Source organism: Phoenix dactylifera, chromosome 8 (assembly GCF_051530095.1).
Source record: "Phoenix dactylifera cultivar Ajwa chromosome 8, Ajwa_hap1_PhDact_Kaust_v1.1, whole genome shotgun sequence".
Lineage (NCBI taxonomy): Eukaryota > Viridiplantae > Streptophyta > Magnoliopsida > Arecales > Arecaceae > Phoenix > Phoenix dactylifera.
This window is the reverse complement of record NC_143197.1, coordinates 26,177,234-26,196,949: the sequence shown is the minus strand read 5'-3', so window position 1 is coordinate 26,196,949 and position 19,716 is coordinate 26,177,234. Positions and strand designations below refer to the sequence as shown.

Below are 19,716 nucleotides of genomic sequence, written 5' to 3'. Positions count from 1 at the left end.
CATGTACGGCTCTAATCAAAATTAACTTTGAATTGAGCTAAAAAAGAAATCAATCTTGATGGATCAAGAGTCCAAGCTCAAAGTTAAATAAAATTTGATCAGCCCCAAACGTGGGTAGAGTAGACTCCTCTAGGGTGAAAGTTTTCCCTGTTGATCGTATCACGAGATTGTTCTCGCTGAGAATAGGATCCAAGGGGAAATGGAAAGTAGAAAAAATTTACACGAGAACCAACCAAATCCAAAATCTTGCGTTGACATTTCGACGTTCAAGCCGTCAATGCGGTTCGGAAAGACCTCCGCTTTTCCAGAACTTTCGGGCACCTTCCCCGTAGATGTTCTGGCCGGCTGCCTCTAAAATAAATGGACACACAGTAACGCCCTCCTTCGGCGTTCCTCTCGATCTCCAAACTTCTTCTCGGATACTCCCATCCTCAGCTCCTCATTCCCTTCAAACATGAGGTAAGATTCCCCAAAACATCTCTCTTTCTATCTAAATCTCCGAAAGAACTGGCCTTCTGTTGATCCATTAGCATGGTCTTATTCCAATTGTTCAATTAATTAATGTAATACAGGCATCCTGTTTGCTTGGTCACATTCGTGTTCATTTGTCTTCGAATTCTGATAGATTAGCTATTGGCAATGAATTGGAAACCTTTTGATGATCTTAACTGATAAGCATTCAATAAATATCTCAATTTCCTCGGCATTGAACTACTGTAGTATGATGTTAGTCTTCTTATCATAGTTATCTGTAGAATTTGTTCTATGTTATAGCCGGCATCCGACTGTGAAGTGGGCCCAGAGGTGTGACAAAATCTACCTCACAGTCGAGCTTCCTGATGCAAAGGATGTCAACCTCAAACTCGAGCCTGAAGGAAAGTTTAGTTTTTCTGCAAACAAAGATGGTGTTTCCTATGAAGTTGATCTCGAGTTATTTGATAAAGTTAGCACTAAGGTATGGAAACCTTGGTTATCAGAGATTTGTAGCTACTTGTTTGGAAAGTTATTGCATTAGTTGAATTAGTCTTATGCTGTAGGAGAGCAAATTTAATATTGGGATGAGGAGCATTGTGTATGTAATTAAGAAAGCTGAGAAGAAATGGTGGAGTCGATTGCTCAAGGACGAAGGGAAGCCACCTGCATTCCTGAAAGTCGACTGGGATAAGTGGATTGATGAAGAGGACGAGAATGGTAAAGATGAAAGTTTTTAGGTTGTTTTTGTTTTTTTACCTCCTATTTCTACATCTTATTCTGCTTCACTGATCTTGTGTCTTTTGTCTCTCTTTTAACAGAGAAAGCTAAAGATGACACGGATTTCTCGGTATGTTCCAAACTCATGATCTTTTGTAATTTTCAGGAGATATTTAGTTATAAAATCATAGAAGTTATGAATAATATGCACCCCTCCTCAAAAAAAAAAAAAAAGAGAGAGGAAAAGAAAAGAGAATAAATCATTGAATTAATTAAGCAGATCGTTATTGCTTATTTATGTGGCATCTCAAACCAACTATACTCACGAGGCCCTTGCTTTTGTGCTGAATGCTAGTACTTGTTCTTGACCATAGAGGTCATATGTTCCATTTCAGAATTGAGTATGGGTTCATGACTAAGTCATTTTGAATTTCCAAAATGTTCTGTCCACAATACAGAACTTCTATTTTCAATCTCCTCAGTCAGTTTTGCCTTCATGTCATTGGAAAGCATGATGGTCTTTTGGTTTCCAGAGTCTTAGAAAATTTTGAGTGCTTCCTTTCCATGGAGATCAATTAGGCAGTGGGGATACAAGGGAATAACATGATACATATTGTATCAAGCAACTGATTTCCATCAAGTTTAATCTGCTTGAGCATGTTGGACCTAAGGTCTGTATGGTCTGTTTCAAACCTTTTCAACATGTTGCTTCTTATAAACTGTTCGCATTATTGACATTATATCCCAAGTTGAATATGGAGAAGTACTAGTTCTTTATCTTTGAATGTAACAATCTGCAACAAACCTCTCTGGATTGAGCTAGTAGTGTTATGGATGTTCTTAATCTATATGAATTTTGATAGGTCCATATAAAAGCAATGCAATATTTTCTCCTCAGTAAATTGTATGATTGCAGTAGTTCCTTAGGAATCAATGGACATTGGTAGGAGAATTCCATATTCACCACTCTCTTTCAGATTATTGTTCTTGTATTGTTTGTTCTGTGCAAAAGACAAATTTCTTCAAATTCCATTATTTTTCAAATGCTTGAGCTTGAGGCAATAGTTTTTCATAACGCTCGCTCTGCTTTGTAACCTGTGCTAACAATTACATACTGAAAGTGCTAACTAAAGAAAATGAATACTCCACAGAAGTCAGATATGGGACGGGATGATCTTGACATTGATGACACCAAGGATGAGGAAGGCTAGAATTTGCTAACCATCCTCTCGCCTTTCAATATAACTGTAAAACAATCTTCTATAGTTTTGTGTTTCGTTGGTTCATTATTCCTTTCCTTTGTTATTACTTTGTTTGGGCCTATAAGGCATGTTTCGTATCATATCCACTGTTGACCTGTTCTCATCGATGTTACAAGGAGGATGTCACCTAAGTATGGATTTTGCTTTTGTCTGATGAAATTGTTGGACAAGGATAGACTGTTGTGGTTCTGTAGCACTAGTAATTGAATCTTGCGAAAGAATTAAATTGCTTCCATTTATTTGTTGACAGCTTCTGAAATGTTTTTAGCAAAGGAGGGACATCAAAATACAAATAGCTGAAACTTGTGAACTTTTTCTCAAATTCCAATGCATAATCATTTGTTTTGGTTATGTGATTCTGAATTTGCAGAAGAAGAGCAAGAAAAAGAAGAGGAAACCAAGGCAGAAAGAGAACCCATTACAGCAGATAATGAGGAAATTGAAACTTAATTGCATCTGCAAAACATGAAGCTGGCGCTTCTGTTGGATCCGTGTCGTGAAATTGTTAGTTCCTTAGATGAAGTGGTGTAAATCCATGTTCATAGAATGTAGGAAAAAAACTCCATGGAAGAAACCTTTTGTATAATTAACGTAACCTGAATTTAACTTCTGAGTCCTTGAAATGTTGTCATTTTCAAACTGTAGCTTACATGTGCATTACCTGAAAGCATATTTTGCATAATTGGTGCTCATATTTGTAAAAATGAATTTTCTTTTTTGGGAACAATCGGTCGTTTTTCAATTTTTCTGACCAAATTGCCCGCAAGCTTATATTATGTGATGCATGTGCCCTAGAGAATTTGTGCATATTTATGCAGTGCATACATTTAGACTAACCAATGAGCAGATTAATGCTTGATATATTTAAAAGTCCGTTCATATTTAAAATTATTTTTTTGATGTAAAACATTTAAAATTATGAGTAGCATAGATTCTATTTGGTGCATGTAGATAAGCAGGTAGGCCATCCATGATGCACACACTCACACTTCGATAAGTTTAGTCATTACAATTATGATCTAAATGTTTAATGTGACTAGTGCATGGAATTTTCGATACAAATGTATTTCAAGGGTACATATTTTATTACCATTTAAGGTGCATATAAATTTTATTATTGTTGTACATTATCTATATAGGGCAAGGCCAGACAAGGCTCAGAAAAATTGAAAAATAGCTGATCCTGTAAAAATAAATAATAATGCTTATATTATCCGCCTGAAAATGTTAGTCATCGAGCATCAACATCCCTATCTGAAATCATAGTCTTGTTTGCTGCATGATATCTGATGAGGGACAGACGCCACTTTTTTTAAGAAATGGCCCCTTCTAGTTTTTATTTTATTTTATTATATTTTTGAATGGATTAAAGAGAAGTCAAAAACTGCATAGTTCACTCTGTTCCTGAAGGTATCAAAACACAAGAATTACCACAGCTCAGTGGGATAATATGCGAAACCCTAAACCCTCTGTGTGATGCAGTAGCGTATACCTGCTAACAGGCTCTACTAGCAGATATGCATGAAGATAGGCTTGTGTCAGGATAATCTAACATGCAAGGCAGGAAAAGCAGAGCATCGACTCCCAACCGAAAAAAAAAAAAAAAAAAAAAAAAACCAAAGATAGATTACAACCCTTAAGATTTGCGATGTAAAAAAATGAGGCCATTATGCCATCCATTAAGTGCTTCCTTATCTTCGCTAAAGCATATGTATGTGCACTGAGGGGTGATCTGAAAATCAATTCCCTGCTATTGTACAAGAAGGAAATAGAAGTCTGCACTTCGGTGGTATCTTTGCTTAGCAGCAAATGCACATGTTCTGCATCCAATACCACATTCGGCCTGCAAATGACTAATATGTAGCAGAGTAGACAAGCAGTTCTTGTGTAAATAAAGGGTTTTAGGAGGACAAACTGTAAACAAATAGTTAACGCTAAATGATAATACTTAACTGGAAAAAAGTGAATTCCATCTCTCTGCTGAATCACCAAAAAAGCCTACACTCAGAAATCAATGCATCGTTTCCATCAATGTTAAATTTGTGCTCTCCTAGTAACAGAAGTAATAAGTTATACAGACAGGGAACTGCTTTTATGCATCCCAGTATGGCAGTGCATAATATTAACAAATGCCTCCACTACCCGGGAAACGAACTACGTGGTGAACTACAAAAGAATCGAAATTCTGAATCTGCGATCAAGTCTCGTCTGAGGTCAGATTTCAAAATGAATTTGCACGAAGCTTCAGGCTCGTTTCATTGTGTTGTCACACTCTTTGCAAGATTCCTTGGTTGGTCCACATCATAGCCTCGTAGAACTGTTAGATGATACGCTAGCAGCTGCAGATGAAAAAGCAGAAATAGATGAGCAAACTCATGTGCTTCCTGCTGGAGAAACTATTCACCTCCAAATTAACTGGTACTTATTGCCCAAAAATCACATGTATACCATCAGTACCAAATAACATGTTCCTCTTCCAAGTGACCATTGCAAGTTTCGCAGTGTTCAGATGAAGCAAAAACCCAAAATTATTTATTGTTTGGACTATCAAAAATGTTGGCGAATGTAGACAAGGAATGTAGCTGAGAAAAACAAGGCATATAAAACAGAAGGCCAGAATTGGGAAATTTTTGAATGTAGCCTATTCATTCATGGGCACGTCATCATGAATGTATTAACTTTCAGACGTGCTGTCTTGGAATCCCATAAATCACTGGTTGACATTCTCTGAAGTCATCTAGTTTTGGTCTAGCTTAATTATGAGTGCTTACATCAAATCCAAAGCTGCATATAAGGGATTAAAATCCTATGGCCTACAATTTATAAGACAAGAAGCTAGACCTTTCTAGTGATACCACCACCATATCAAGTAAATAAGCCCACATAGAATGGATAGCTTCAGAGGCCTAAAATGCCAGAAGTTTACCAAGTTCAGATGCTGTACTATCCATTGAACAATTGTTTTAAACATGTTGTAAGCTTATCCAATGCTGTATCATGTGGTGTTGCAGGCTTCTGACCAATATGCAATTATCTCTTGCTGTTTAAAAATCTCTCAGGGATTCAAATTTGAAACTAGGGCAGATCTCTAAGGATCAGAAGTCGAAGGTATAACGGCCAAAGTTAGGTTCCGAAATCCTCGTCAAAAAGCTTGCAGGTTTCAAGTTCAGGGGATCAAATGAAGGCATGAAAAGACTTACTGAGGCACCAGCAAGGCTAATCGGGACAGAAAAAAATATCAGTTTAATCTGTCTGGACTCATATGAAGCCAATCGCTGGAAAGGGGCTGTCTGGCCTGCTAATTGGACAGCACATCATGGAGGGCAGTTTAAGAGTTTGCAGAGCAGGACTTGTTTCAATAGGTGTATCATAAAGCCCTAAAAGGAAAAGGAAGGGTCAAGCGAGTCACTATAGGAAGTTAAACTAGTGACCCAAAAAAGTCCTTTTGAGCCTCTAAATTGCTTAACTGAAGGCTAAAATTTTGCACACAAACTGATTAAATACATTCATAAGGCTCCATTGATCCCCGTAGGTTAGGTAGTGATATCGGCTTAGTAGTTCTATAGTGGATTGAATGAACCATTAGTTCAACCAGGTTGGGGTATACCAAAAATTCATTTTCTTTAACGTCCGGTCTATTTGTTGCAAAGTACTTATGGATTCAACTATAAAATGGCAATTTTTAAACTGGCCTTCTCAAAAGGCCACTTTAGGTTTCACAAAAATGACAACAGCTGGGATGGATGTAGCCTCAAGGAAGAGCATTTTCATCTAAATTCAACAAATTGATGATGAGAGCAAGACAAAAATCATTTCTAAGACTATCTTTTATATCCGGAAAAGAGCGTGCAGGCTAGAATTAGTGATTAGAGGAAATTTGTTGCAAACAAGAAGGAAATCAAAGAAGAATTATTCCATGCTTCCTTACCTGCAATGGAACTATATTAATTACTGGTTGAAGGCAATCTGCAACCTGAGGGACCTCAATAACTCTGCAAGATCCGCTAGGACATACAGAGGATGCATCTCCATTTGAGCACATAACAATCAAACGGCCTTTACGTGCATGAAGCTGCTGAATTACTGATTGCTGTTTACTGTTGAAAATAAAACAGAAATATATTCAGTAAAATAGATACTTTCCTCCTAGGGCTACCTTACATCATAGAGGCACTGACCTGAAACAAGCGTCACGTGTGGCAATAACAATGATGGGGAGAGTCTCATCCACTAATGCCAATGGACCATGTTTCATTTCGCCTGCAAGCATACCTTCACTGTGCATGAGTGCTACTTCTTTCACTTTTAAAGCACCCTCTAAGGCAGTGGCATAGTTGTAGCCTCTACCAAATACAAGAAGAGATTGTGTCTTTATCAATGACTCAGCAAAATCTTTCATTTCACTGTCCAGTTTCAGGACCTCACTTACTTTATCTGCAAAAAAAAGAAAAAAGGAGGTAAATGAAAAAGCTCCATCTATCTACTTCCTGGAACTTTTATTTGGGAACAAAATGCTCTTAAATAATGCTTTGTTGCACATTTACAAAGTACCCATGTGAAGAGTTCCTATAAAAACATACTTGGTAGGTCATGAAGAGCATTAATAATAGCGTCTCTTCTAGATTGTGTGGATATTTTGTCAGCTCCAATAGCCAATGCCACCATTACCATAACTACTATCTGACTTGTGTATGCCTGACAAATCATAAAGGAAACATCAATAAAACCAGAGCACTACTTAATAAAAGCAGGGGAAAAAGGTAGGCAACAGTTCTTACCTTCGTGCTAGCAACTCCTATTTCACACCCAGCATTTATGTGAACACCACAGTGTGTTTTTCTGGCTAATGTACTACCAACAGTATTTGTTATGCCAACACACAATGCCCCATTTTCTAAGGCATATTCAAGGGCGAGTAGGGTATCTGCAGTTTCCCCAGACTGACTAACAAAAACTGCCGTATCTTCTCTATATATTGGACCCTGCCTGTCCAGCAAGTCACTTGCAAGCTCCATAGCAACAGGGATACCTTGTTTTCCAAGACAAAATATCAATCAGGATAAAAAATGCATGTAATTATTTTAGCTGATCATTAAGAAAGGTCTCTCGTCAATCCATTCTTACCAGATAGCTCTTCCAAAAATGGCCTTGCAGCTAATGCTGCATTATAACTTGTACCACAACCAATGAAGATAATCCTTCTGCTGTGCCTGATTGTCTTCAGGTGATCCTTAAGCCCGCCCAAAACCACATCATTATCTCTGAGCCTTCCCCTCATTGTTGTAGTCAAGGAATGTGGTTGTTCATGAATTTCTTTCTGCATGAAGTGATCGTAGTTTCCCTTCTTTATTTGCTCAACCTCCATCTCAAGAACAGATAATGCACGTTGAACCGATGCTGGCTTCTCTTTGCCAAAATCAAACTTGAGGATTGATACACAACCATCCTGGTCCAGTCACAAAATTGATGACTATCCATTAGTTTATGTATAAACATGAAATTTGAGAATCAAATATCTGAAAGCAGATCAACTCCAAGCTTGAATCCCACCAATATATAAGCAACAACACAACTAACAGGAGAATTGCTGCATGTCACTTAAATTCTGATGCTTAAGAGCTAAGAATACTACTACAAGAAAAAAAGAAAAAAATATATGAATAGTAAATGACTACCACACATCAAGTATTGTTAGCATTGTTGCCAAACTAGGAGTTATATGGGAAGATGATGTAGAGATGTGCAAATATATTTCAATTTTCAAGTAATCCTATTTAGGGCAACCTTTGATGTTATTTCAAGCTTTAGAGTCCTCCTTCCCAACTTTTATCCAAATTGTCTCAGGTCTTCCCCTTCTCTTCCTAAAACCTTCAAAGAAGTTAAAGTATCCTTCCATTCTGGAACCCCTTCTATGTTATCATGCCCATAATCATTTCTTAATTTTATCTTCTTTATTTTTGCCACACATTTATCTCAGCATTTTCAATTCTGTGCATTCAACTTATTCCTTGTACCTCTTTACATATATATACATATAATATATTATATTATACTAAATTTGTATGTGTATATATGTATGTATACATAAATTGACATATAATACTGATTTTTAAGTCCATATCCTCTAGCCATCCATAATTCCGATTTAGCATTTAATCTAGTCCTTTTTTTAATCAAACTAACAAAAATACATATAATATATGTATCATATCATGTTAGATAATGTCCATATAATATATCACTAACAATAAAAAAATGTAATCAATGTAAATGAAAAACTTCACCCGTGATTAGTGTAAAAACCATGGGCTTAATTCAGATGCTTAGTGCAAACCCACGCTCCAGACATGCCCCTGTGATGCCATGTCTGGTAACAATTGCAATGTTTTAGCATTAATATCCTCAACAATTTTGGTGCACTACAAAACCCGGGAGATCTCCAAATCAATCTCTCTTCTTCATATTATTTGTTGAGTGCCTAGGAAAGAACATATCCTCCACTGATGACCTTCCTGGTAAAAACCAAATGGTTTCTCCAAGATTTTCATCATTTTTCTTGATCTTTGTTTAATCATCCTTTCCCATAATTTAATAGAGTGGCTCAAGAGTTTAATTGCATGATAATTAGAATAGTTTGCACATTTCTTTTATTCTTATAAATAAGTGCCCCTCAAAATTTGACATTTTCGTAGTTTTGAAAAATCTAATAAATATATTAGTGAGTCAACCCAGTATCTCCGATGATCTTCCAAATCCCAATTGGTATTTCATTTAGTCCTAGTTTAATTGCATTCTTTCCAAAGCCATCTCCACTTTGGTTTTTTGAATTGAACAAAAAGAAATTTTGAATTCATATTAGACACAACAAGGATAAACCTCCACTAATATTCACAAAGATATTCCATTACAATATGAACTTTAAACTGTATCCATAAATCCAAGAAACAGAATTAGTGATAAGAAAATGATTCTCTATTTTGTACTGGATAAAGTCCATAAAAATTACGCGACTAATTATCTTGAAATGGATTAACTCTTACCACCAAGAAAAATTAGCATTGATACCTGAAGTGGCAATAACTTTCTTGTGGGATATTTCATGAAACTTCACAACATAAAGATATATGTACTAAATGGTTCATGACCCCTCAACGAGTACAAAGTTCTTGAGTAGCAAAGCACCAAAAAACATAAATAGCACAAGGAAGAATATAAATTATTCTGTTAGGAATAAGTCACAAATTAACTGTTTGTATGCTAATTAGGATGAACAAAAAAGAACAGTGAAGCCAAAAACATTAAAAATATTATTAACAGGAAAAAATACTGAGTGAAATGTCACCTTAATGTGGACGACTTCATTATCTTCAATAGCCAAATAGTTTTTAGTATGTTCCACGATAGCACATAAATCACTGGAAAAGAAAAGTTCCTTTGGCTTCCCATTGGTTGTGAGGGTTTTAACATCATGAAACAATGTTCCAGTATTTGCATCAGTTAGTTCCTGAGAACATAGAAAACTTGCAGTGTTAAAACCACATATGGACACGCAATTTGATACAATATCAAGGTCATATCACGAAATGACAAGACAATTACCAAAAATTTCAGCACTCAAACAATCTACAAGGACTTTCATATGCAATATAAAGCTCTTTCTTGAAGCTTATGAGAAATGCAGAAATTAATTATTTTTGACAAAAAGGATGACCATTCTGAACTTGCTTCCATGGTGTTTAATAAGTAATACAGAAACTATGCAAGCATGAACCACTTTAAAACAAGACGGATTTATGGTTTTATAACACGTAAGGCATCAAAAAGACCAGCAGCCTTCAAGATAGCAATCACATGTAAAGCCTGTTTAGGAAAATCCAGCAAGATAAGCTGGAGAGAGAGAGAAAGAGAGAGAACCCCACCTCTCCGCACTGTCTCCGGCCTACACTGCAAGATTTTCCCAAACACCCATAATCTTTATTGGATTGATATGCTTGCGTGCATCTTTTGATTGCAGTGAGTGAAGCACATATCCATAGTAAGAATACATGCATCAATATGCGTCTTTTTTTCTCAAGAGATCATGAAGCCACAAAAAACCAATATATAACAAGAAAACACTGAACATTGTTATGTTTAAAAGAAACTCTTTTTTTGGCTCATTCATGATATCATCGAGACTTACTTTGACACCCAGTATCAATGTACTGCCACGCTTACAGGCAATTAACTCATTTGGATAGTGCGCGCTTTTAAATATAAGTGCATATGCTCCTTCAAGCTGCCTCATAACTTCTGTAACAACTTGACTAAAAGTGACAGACTGTTCACCTGCAGCATATAGAAGGAGAAGACGATATGAACTGAACTTGTGATTGCATATCCTTTTTTTCTCCATTTTTCCATTAATTGACTAATAGAAGTAATCATGAGGGCAACAAGATATGCACACACAAGGATATAACAAAACATGCAACCCAATAGAACCGTCAATCCCTTTTAGCCACACCACAACAAAGAAAATAATAGAGCACAGTCAACGATTAACTCTATAATAGGAAGCAATACAGAAAAACTAAACGGAAAACAATGCAAAGCAAGGTCTGCCGTACCGGTACCGGTCGGCGTACCGGTGGCGGCCTGGACCGGTACGTACCGGTCTCCTACCGGCCCCGGACCGGTCTCCTATCGGCCCCGGACCGGTCTGTACCGGTTCCATATCGGTTCTCCAACGATAAACCACCAGTACCGGATTCCACGCTGATCCAGTACCTGTCCCAGGCCGGACCGGTACAGACCGGTACGACGATGCAAAGTGTGCGTCAAAGAATTCTAACCAAAGAATATAAGTTTTTTCTATATAAAATGGTTTCCTTAATAATATTTTATATAAAATATTAAAATCCATTTCATAATAATGTTCTCTATCTTTTAAATTCCATATATTTGAAGAATTCTGAAACATCTAAAATAGCATATATATATCCAACTAGCCAAAAAAAGAAAAGGGTAGTCTAGAGCGTCAACCAATAACATGCCTCAGCTAATAAGTGAGGTATTTCATTGTTTAATAATCATAATCATAATCATCTAGTCTTTTCCTAACTATTTGGGGTCAGCATTATAGATCCTCATTCGCCCAGTATTCCTATTTGGGGCAACTTTCCTTTATCATGATTATACACGTAAATAGACAGTATATTATATAAAAGTTTTACTTTTAGTTGAGGTCAGATTGAAAATCTTCCTAGCCCAAGCCTTCAACCTGAACGTGAATCATCTTGAAATCATGTTGACCACAACTATCTATGGCCACACCCAATCCAAGATGCATGCATATGGCCACACCCAATCCACACTATAGGTTGGACTGAGTTGGATCTGAATTTGTGCAACCCAAGTTGCCCAAATAATTAGCTATCTAGCACTGTCTTGCGGAGAACATAAAAGCAAATGAAATAGCAACTAACAAGAAAGAAGAGCAGTTTATTGCATAATAAAAAAAGTGTATTGCAGTAACTTCAAATCAAGACACAATAAATAGATGTCTGTTATTGTAGTTCCAGTGAATATGCCCCTGTGATCTTAAGCACAAGACTTGGGAATCAACAAGAAAATACTATCAAATGTCCTATTATATAATGTAAATAATGGGCTACATCTATGGTCACAAATAAAGTGCAATACTTGACAATCAAATTGAGTATGGACTCTGGAAACAGAAATAGTCGTCAATGTAATAACAGATCATACACAAAATTAGTAACTATGGAAATCTACATGAGTGACATCAAGAACAGAGGTTGTGCTAACTTTGGCCCTCAAATCTGTACTTGATTGAGACAAATTATATAGTACATTGGAAGCAACAGCACAATAAGCATATGTTATTAACAGTCCCTACTTTTGACATGACACAAGGCCATCAAGAAGGAAAAAAGATAATGGCACTTCACATTCAACTTACCATGCAATTTTGGAAAAACAATTCCATAAAATGATCAAGAAAGTCAATATATAAGGTATCATTTGTGTATAACCTAGCTAACATAATATAAACTTTCATGCCCCAATGCAAGGCATAGAGTCAAGTACTTCAAATATTGCCTGATGAAGTTACAAGATATCACACATTTGGAAAAAGATTACTGTGCTATTCTGTGCAGGTAGATAGAAAGCAATAAATTCATGCACTGGAATTGCTAATAGTTAAAACATGCATATCAAGGTAAAAAAACTACATTTGACTGAACTGGTGTTGCCACCTACAAGTTTCACTAGATTATAACAGATTTCTATTAATGACTAATAAATCATAAAAACAAAAAATACCTCCTTCATCACGGGCCTTATCAAATACAAATTTTGCAAGCTTTGGAATAACTTCTGTGTCAGTATCTGATTCAAATGTGAACCCATGTCTAATTAATGTTTCCTTTAGAACCTGAAGAGACATATGGAGAAGAAATGATGTTTAAGAAAAATTTAGATATTTGCTGGTTTTTCAAAATAAGCAAAATATAATGTTTGTGCAGGTTCCTATTAGCAGCATAACAAACACACAATTTACAACCTAGGTCAAACTTAACAGAGTTCAATACTTAAGAGAAGGTAAAACAAGGAGATCCACAGCTCATGTAAGAAACTAACAAAAGGGATTTAAACCTTCACTTATTACAAGAATGTCTTTAGTAGGAGGAAGATGGACACCATGCTTACTGCAAGCACGAAATGCAAAGAATAATACTTAAGAACGGTGAACATTTCATGACCATATTTTTCCTCTAATATCGTAATGGAAGAAACAAATAATGGATGTTAGAGGGCAATTGCCACATGACAATGTTTTGATGAGATAATGAAACTACTGAAACTGAAATGTATCATAAGATAAGAGGTGAACTAAGATTTCAAGTCAGACCTAGTCAAGTGAAATCGGTTTATAGGGTCCCGATACTGATGATCCGAGCTGTTGAATGTGATCTACTACCTCTAAACTACTAACAAATAAAAAATCATATGATTTGGAGACCCTTAGCATATGTATTTAAAGGTAGTAGATCATACGCAATGGCTCAAACCATCTGTGTTATACCTCAGACTTCCGATGTCATCTAACTATTATTTGACTTGCAATCCAGTCGACCAGATCCTAGTCTGCCTCTATAAGATTCTTAACTTTGAATGCTAAAATTCGTAAGCCTCTGAAGCACAGAAGAATATAAAGGATACAAGGGTATATTTTTTATGCTCAAGAATTTTAGGAAACTTTCTAATCGTCTTAGACTTTAATTTTGAGTTTTCCTTATAAGTATTGCAGAATAGCTTCCTAAATCCTGTTTCATTGTAGCACATGCAGATTGATTGGACCTGGAATGAATAAACATATGTTAGAACTGCATTCCATCAAATCAGGGTCTATATCCAAAATTAATATGAATAGATTGACAACTAAAGGACATGGTCTTGTGTGCAACCAACAACAATACCAACTATCCTGAACTTGTCCCAACTGACAAGCATATTTGCAAAGTCCTGTTGATGAAAAATTAAAAGATCAAATATTGCACTGTCTACTGTATGCATAGCATGATGAAAAGTATTTATACTATCATCATGTATCCACCTCTAGAGTTTTGACTGCTCTGGGCAACCGACTACAATATGTAATTATATTTATTTTCGACAAGTAAACTTATTTATGCAAACAAAGCTACAAAGATCTATTAATAGATTATCTTTAAAATCCAATCAATACTTCTTTGGTTTAACTTGCTTCAATCAATTGTACAAGCACGGATACATGAATTTTTCGTAAATCTCAGACTGAACTAAACAACAATTCAAGCAGTCTTAGTTAAAAGATTATGCTTCACTAAAACTTGATAGATTAAAGAAAAAACTCACTATACCTTACTTACTGGGAGGCTAACAAAGCTGCGGATTGGTTGCCAAGTATGGAGCAGAGTATGATGTGTTTGCTCTTAGGAAAAACTTCCTCCCTACTACTCTACATCACCTCAGATGGGCAAATGCAAGAGGATGAAACTATCTTAGGTAACTGTATGTTTTCTGTTTGGGGGGTTGCACCTCCTTTTAGCTTACCAAAAAAGCACAAATACAATTATTTTATTTCCCAAAATTTCTATAACTTATATATAGGGGCAATCCACTCACTAATATCACTCTTAACCTAAAAGTCAAATAATGACTGGTGGAAACAGACACATTATATTTTCTAGTATCAGATTCGGCCTTAATTTGATAGCACATGATTATCCATTTATTGTCCTTCAAAACTATGGCATAATTAACCTAAATTTAGCCAAATATTCGACACTTAAAACCATAGGTAGTAATAACATTAGACATATCCTCAGATTCTTAGATATCTTTATGTATCTAGTCATTGTCTATCCTTCACAAACATTAGTTCGGCAGTATCCAAATTTAGTATATGGTTTTTCATACTTATATTCGTAGAATGTAGAATTTGTTTATACGTCCAAATATATAGTAACCACATAAGATGCATATTTTTTATGACAAAGTCATCCAATAGATACAGATGACCAAAACATATCTTTTGAAATGTATTTTATATAGTAGCTTAAACAATGTTGCAATAATTGTATTACTACTTATAATGGTAAGATGCAGACATCTCGAACTAACCAAGATAAGCATGACCAGTGATACTCTCAAACATGATAAATACCATAAAGAGGATCATGTTGAGCTACAGAAGAAAAAAAAATCGAGGTTATCTACATTGAAGATAATATGATTTCACAAAGAGTGCTCATTGAGATGTCGCTAATTCAAAGAGATTATAGACTACAGAATAAAAGTTAAAAAGTGTCCTATGCATGTCAAGGGGAAAACATGCAAAAAGTTTGATTTATTGTTTGGTCAAATACAAGATATGTCGTACCGGCCCGAACCAGACGGTACAGAGCGTACCATACCATACCGGTTCGGTACCGGTACCCGGTACAGGTGGCATACCGACACTCGGTACACCAAAAAAATTCCGTACGGTACTGCATCGACACGGTGCTAGTGTGGCACCGGTATAAAGTCCGGTACCGAGACAGCGAACCTTGGTCAAGTATTTCAACTAATAAAAGGATCAATATGACATAATCCTAATACTGAGACTAGTAATAATACATGACAATCTAAATAAACCATAGAAATATGCCAAAAGAAATGAAGAAAAGAAAATTCACTCCAAAACCTACAACAGAAGCATCAAATGCTACCTTAAAAAGAAACAGTAAACAGCCCTGCATAAAATAAGTGCACAGGAATCATATTTTCGAAAAGCACTGCAGAAAAATAAGTCGAGAGAATGTAATGAGCATAAACAGGTGTTTCCGATATAGCTAGGGTTGATTAATTGCACAAGGTGATATAAATAGTCAGTCCTTAATTTGACCTGGCTCAATAACTAAAGAGGACTTGCACAAATGTCACTAAATATATACGAGATTATGAGGAAAGAAAATAATATAACCAGAAGCGAAATTCTTATTCATTTGAAACCACTCAATTAATTAAATTATTACAAGGAATACACATATATCAGTAATATTGACTTGTATTTATTTTTTTTTGAAAAAAGAAAGATCAGACTGAGCAGTCAAACGAACCTCATAATTAGTTATAATACCATTATGAACAACAACAAACTCATTCCATAAACCCGATGATTGTGGGTGACTATTTCTTGGAGAAGGCACACCATGAGTAGCCCATCGTGTGTGTGCAACTCCGGCATGAACAGAAAAACGCTTCTCCAAATTTAAGTCCATTGCATCCGCCTCTAAAAACACAAAAAAAACCTCAAATTGTCAGACAGGAATGATAAAAACAAGATAAAATAAAGGATCTGCTCAACTTTGTATACCACCATGAAATAATAAAGAAACACAACCTCCATTTGCATAGCCTTCTCAGATAACAACAGTAAACCAAGTTACTTGTATTAGAACAGAAAGGTGCATAAATTACATTGCCCACAATAGCCTGATCCAAGAGGAATAGAAACTATGAATTTATCTAGAATCAACCATCAATTTTTGTCTAAGTATATATGGTCCAGGGTTGGCATCCCTCTCCACTTTGGAGAGGTCCCAAATTACAACCTTAGTAGTGGCATCCTCACAGTCTTTCCAAAAAAAACATATATGGCACTGACAACATCTTCTCCTACATACTAAAATTTTCTGTGTCATTAATGTCGTCTTTTATTTGCGGATGGAAAAAATTCAACTATCACCTTAAACAAAAATAGAAAGGCCTGACTTGATATTGCCAAACCACAAACTCATCATAAGTTATTTATAAGAAAATATCGGAGTTCTTAATGGAGTAATGAAAAGTTGATTCAGGTTCTCTCCAAGGAGTATATTAGCCATCTCTCGAGAAAGACATCAGGGAGACAACCTTGTTCGACAAGAGTAACTTTCTTCATGAGCATCCACAGGATGAAGACACATGTTATGCACATGACTCGTTCCTGAAGAGCATGTTCCAACATGTGCATGAGAAGCAAAAAGAGGTCAGACAAAAAAAAAGTCTCTCACATCATCTGGAGTGACAACTATCCAAAAATTGCTTAGGAGCTTATTTGGTGAAATTCAAGTGACAACCTGATCTTATAAGGTGATAGATGGCAAATATGATCATTGATATTTATAACCATAGTTAACTAATACTTTTGCAAAAGACCTGTCTGCTTCGTGTTCGGGCTAAAGGACAGTATATAGTACATGACCTCATGTCAACCTATGGTGGTGACATACCTAGAAATTCTACAGAATTTTCTTTCCATATGCATGGTTAATTCTATTTATACAGTTCACATAATGGAATCAAAAACCACCAAAACCATACTGCCCTGACAAAACATCAGCACAGTGGGATCAAATATATGACGGGGTTGCCTGATATTGTGATCATCGTTTAATATGGCCGTCACGATGCTGAAGCCCTGTCTACAGGTATGTACCAGTTGCCTCAGCCCATACCGGCACATATCCATGTACTGGTGGTACAATGCTGACCATACCAAGAGAGTGGATATCAACATGTTTTTTTTTTTTTTGAAGTTGTCACTTTTGATGTGTACCATTAGTATCAGCATCATACCGTTCTGATGGAAAAATGGTGCAGGATTCAGTACCAGTATTTAAAACCTTAGTTCACATGCTTGTAGCCATGAAAGATCTACCAACTTGGTGTCAAATTCAAAATATGAGTCGCTGATTAACATCTCGCAATAAAATATGAAATCAAAGAATAAGCTAAAAGTCCTAATAACTTGAGCAAAATCACAAATGGATCCTCCTTACTAGCATACCTTCTTTTCTTCTTTTGCAACAATAGTTAAAACTTGCTATCTAAAGCTATCACATAGCATGAACTAAAACTTGTCTCCCACCTACTCACTTGTCAGACAAGTACATAAAAGAGGGAGTTCTAAACTCTACATGACAACCTCTATAAAGGAGTTCCATCTAATAGCAAGACAGAGACATAAATGATAGAGGTTCTAACCATGGTAAATGTAGTGTCAATTGTTTTTCTCTCATAACAAATAGGACAAGACATGCTTGTCACTAGAACAATACGACAAAATGACAAATAATGTCAGACCTTTTTCATTCTTTGGTTCCAATAGTGACAAACTGGCAAATGTAGTATCATTTGTTTTTCTGACCACATCGTTCCAATTTTTTTGTTTGTATTCAATGTTTTCAAGGAACACTGCTTGCGCATCACAAGGCCTCTTAAATACGTCTAAAACCATGTGAAGATGTTAGATCATGCATTCCGGAAACAACAGTGAAAATGTTAGATCATGCATCCCGGAAACAATAATGAGAGTTTATGTCATGTAATGTAATAAATATATGTGCACGAGAAATGGCATATTGTGATGCCTCTTGGTAGAGCCCTTAGCGCCAAACACTTTGACCAAATGGGATAAGAGCTTCAACAAAGTAAGTTGCATGCAATGCCATTCCAAGGCTGGCTAAAATAAGGAAGAGATGTGGTAAAAAAAAAAAAAAAGCAGGTAAGACATCTTCAGCCGAAACAAGAAGATATAGGAAAGACCTACTTACTACTTTTTCCAGCACCTATGGCTTCCAATCCACTAAAACACTATATCACTATAAGGTTATCGTGATTATTGATTTCTAAAACCAGTCACCAACTCTTCCAGTCAACAATTCTCTTCTCCCTATAAGCACTGAATCTTCATAATAATGGGCAATTGTTTCTTTCGCGCCATTAACAGAACCCAAAATTGTTCGCCATCAAATAAACACCTCATTCCACCAAAAAGTAGAATATAACGATAACAATCTGAACATGAAAACCCTAAGATCGCAACTGCCTTAAATTCTTGGCTCAGCGCATTCTGAGTAACAAATCATCCATACCGATGTTTAGAAAAACAAAAAAGAAAAAAAAAACTCAACAAAACTTCAGATAAATCAACAAACCGACACAAATCCCGCATGTACACTCGAAAAAACATCAAATTCAATTTTTCCCCAACAAAAAAAAAAGCAAAAGAAGGCCAAAACGCGATAACTAAAACAAACCAAGAAACCATCAAAAAGGGCAAAACTTGGTCACAAGAACACGCTTCCCCAGCGAAAAAGAACCAGAAGGTAATCACCGGAATACACGGATCCAACGAGGGATTCGATCTTCCCTTCCTGCCGGAAAACGAGGGGAGGGGCCGAGTCGTAGGGCGGCCTCCTGGCCTCCTCCCCTCCATTCCCTCCCCCCTCCGCCAGGACCGGGTCCGAGTCGAGATCGGAGTCGATCGCGATCCCGGAGGAATCGTAGCCCCTGTACTCGAGCCGCCTCAGCCCGTTGAAGAGCACCTCCAGGATGTACCTCCTCTCCCTCGCCACCTTATAGTTCAAATACGCGAAGATCCCGCACATCTTCCCTCGATCGATCTATCTCTGCTTCGATTCTTTCTTCGTCTCCAATGGCGCTGAAGACATCAAGCGTGAGGGGAAAGGGTTATTTATTTGGGGAGGGGGTTGGGAGGACGCGGTTAAGGCCAGAGCAGGAACGAGGAAAGAAGTTTTCCGGTCCCTTCTCCGGGCCTCCGAGTCTTCCGTCGTCGACGCTCCCTTCACACGCCCGCATACAAAACTCTACGCGATAACGATGCCTCCGTCCATGTTTCCCACATGGAATCATCCTGTCCGTTCTATTTTGTTGCATGGTACTT

The 19,716-nt window shown here is 36.6% G+C and overlaps 2 protein-coding genes across 4 annotated transcripts; one reads left to right on the top strand and one right to left on the bottom strand.

The window, feature by feature from the left end:
- The first annotated feature begins 319 nt into the window (after positions 1-319).
- LOC103709038 (co-chaperone protein p23-1) lies at positions 320-3,195 on the top strand. Of its 3 annotated transcripts, none has more exons than XM_039124789.3 (5): positions 320-459; positions 775-955; positions 1,038-1,191; positions 1,293-1,321; positions 2,824-3,195. In XM_039124789.3, the coding sequence occupies exons 1-5, from the start codon at positions 455-457 to the stop codon at positions 2,920-2,922; spliced, it is 468 nt and encodes a 155-aa protein (XP_038980717.3). In that variant the 5' UTR covers positions 320-454; the 3' UTR covers positions 2,923-3,195. The 3 variants fall into 3 exon arrangements, with proteins under 3 accessions (XP_038980717.3, XP_038980719.2, XP_038980718.2); XM_039124791.3 differs by having other exon boundaries at positions 2,704-3,195; XM_039124790.3 differs by lacking the exon at positions 2,824-3,195 and adding an exon at positions 2,343-2,688.
- Positions 3,196-4,381: 1,186 nt separating this feature from the next.
- On the bottom strand, positions 4,382-19,692 carry LOC103709035 (glutamine--fructose-6-phosphate aminotransferase [isomerizing] 1-like). Its single transcript, XM_008794189.5, has 11 exons — positions 19,147-19,692; positions 16,106-16,278; positions 12,783-12,894; positions 10,636-10,781; positions 9,796-9,957; positions 7,578-7,899; positions 7,232-7,482; positions 7,034-7,148; positions 6,632-6,887; positions 6,382-6,550; positions 4,382-4,792 (listed from the first exon to the last, which is right to left on the bottom strand). Exons 1-11 carry the CDS (start codon positions 19,418-19,420, stop codon positions 4,709-4,711), a joined length of 2,064 nt encoding a protein of 687 aa, XP_008792411.1. The 5' UTR covers positions 19,421-19,692; the 3' UTR covers positions 4,382-4,708.
- Between the last annotated feature and the right edge of the window lie 24 nt (positions 19,693-19,716).

What these genes read in the sequence shown, in the direction of transcription:
- LOC103709038 (XM_039124789.3), top strand. An exon ending in TTGATAAAGTTAGCACTAAG is followed by an intron (nt 956 to 1,037) that starts GTATGGAAACCT and finishes CTTATGCTGTAG; the next exon opens with GAGAGCAAATTTAATATTGG. An exon ending in AAGATGACACGGATTTCTCG is followed by an intron (nt 1,322 to 2,823) that starts GTATGTTCCAAA and finishes CTGAATTTGCAG; the next exon opens with AAGAAGAGCAAGAAAAAGAA.
- LOC103709035 (XM_008794189.5), bottom strand. Translation starts at nt 19,420, where the DNA reads ATGTGCGGGATCTTCGCGTATTTGAACTATAAGGTGGCGAGGGAGAGG. An exon ending in CGTTGGATCCGTGTATTCCG is followed by an intron (nt 16,279 to 19,146) that starts GTGATTACCTTC and finishes TTGTGTTTTTAG; the next exon opens with AGGCGGATGCAATGGACTTA. An exon ending in ATTTTTGGAAGAGCTATCTG is followed by an intron (nt 7,483 to 7,577) that starts GTAAGAATGGAT and finishes TTGGAAAACAAG; the next exon opens with GTATCCCTGTTGCTATGGAG.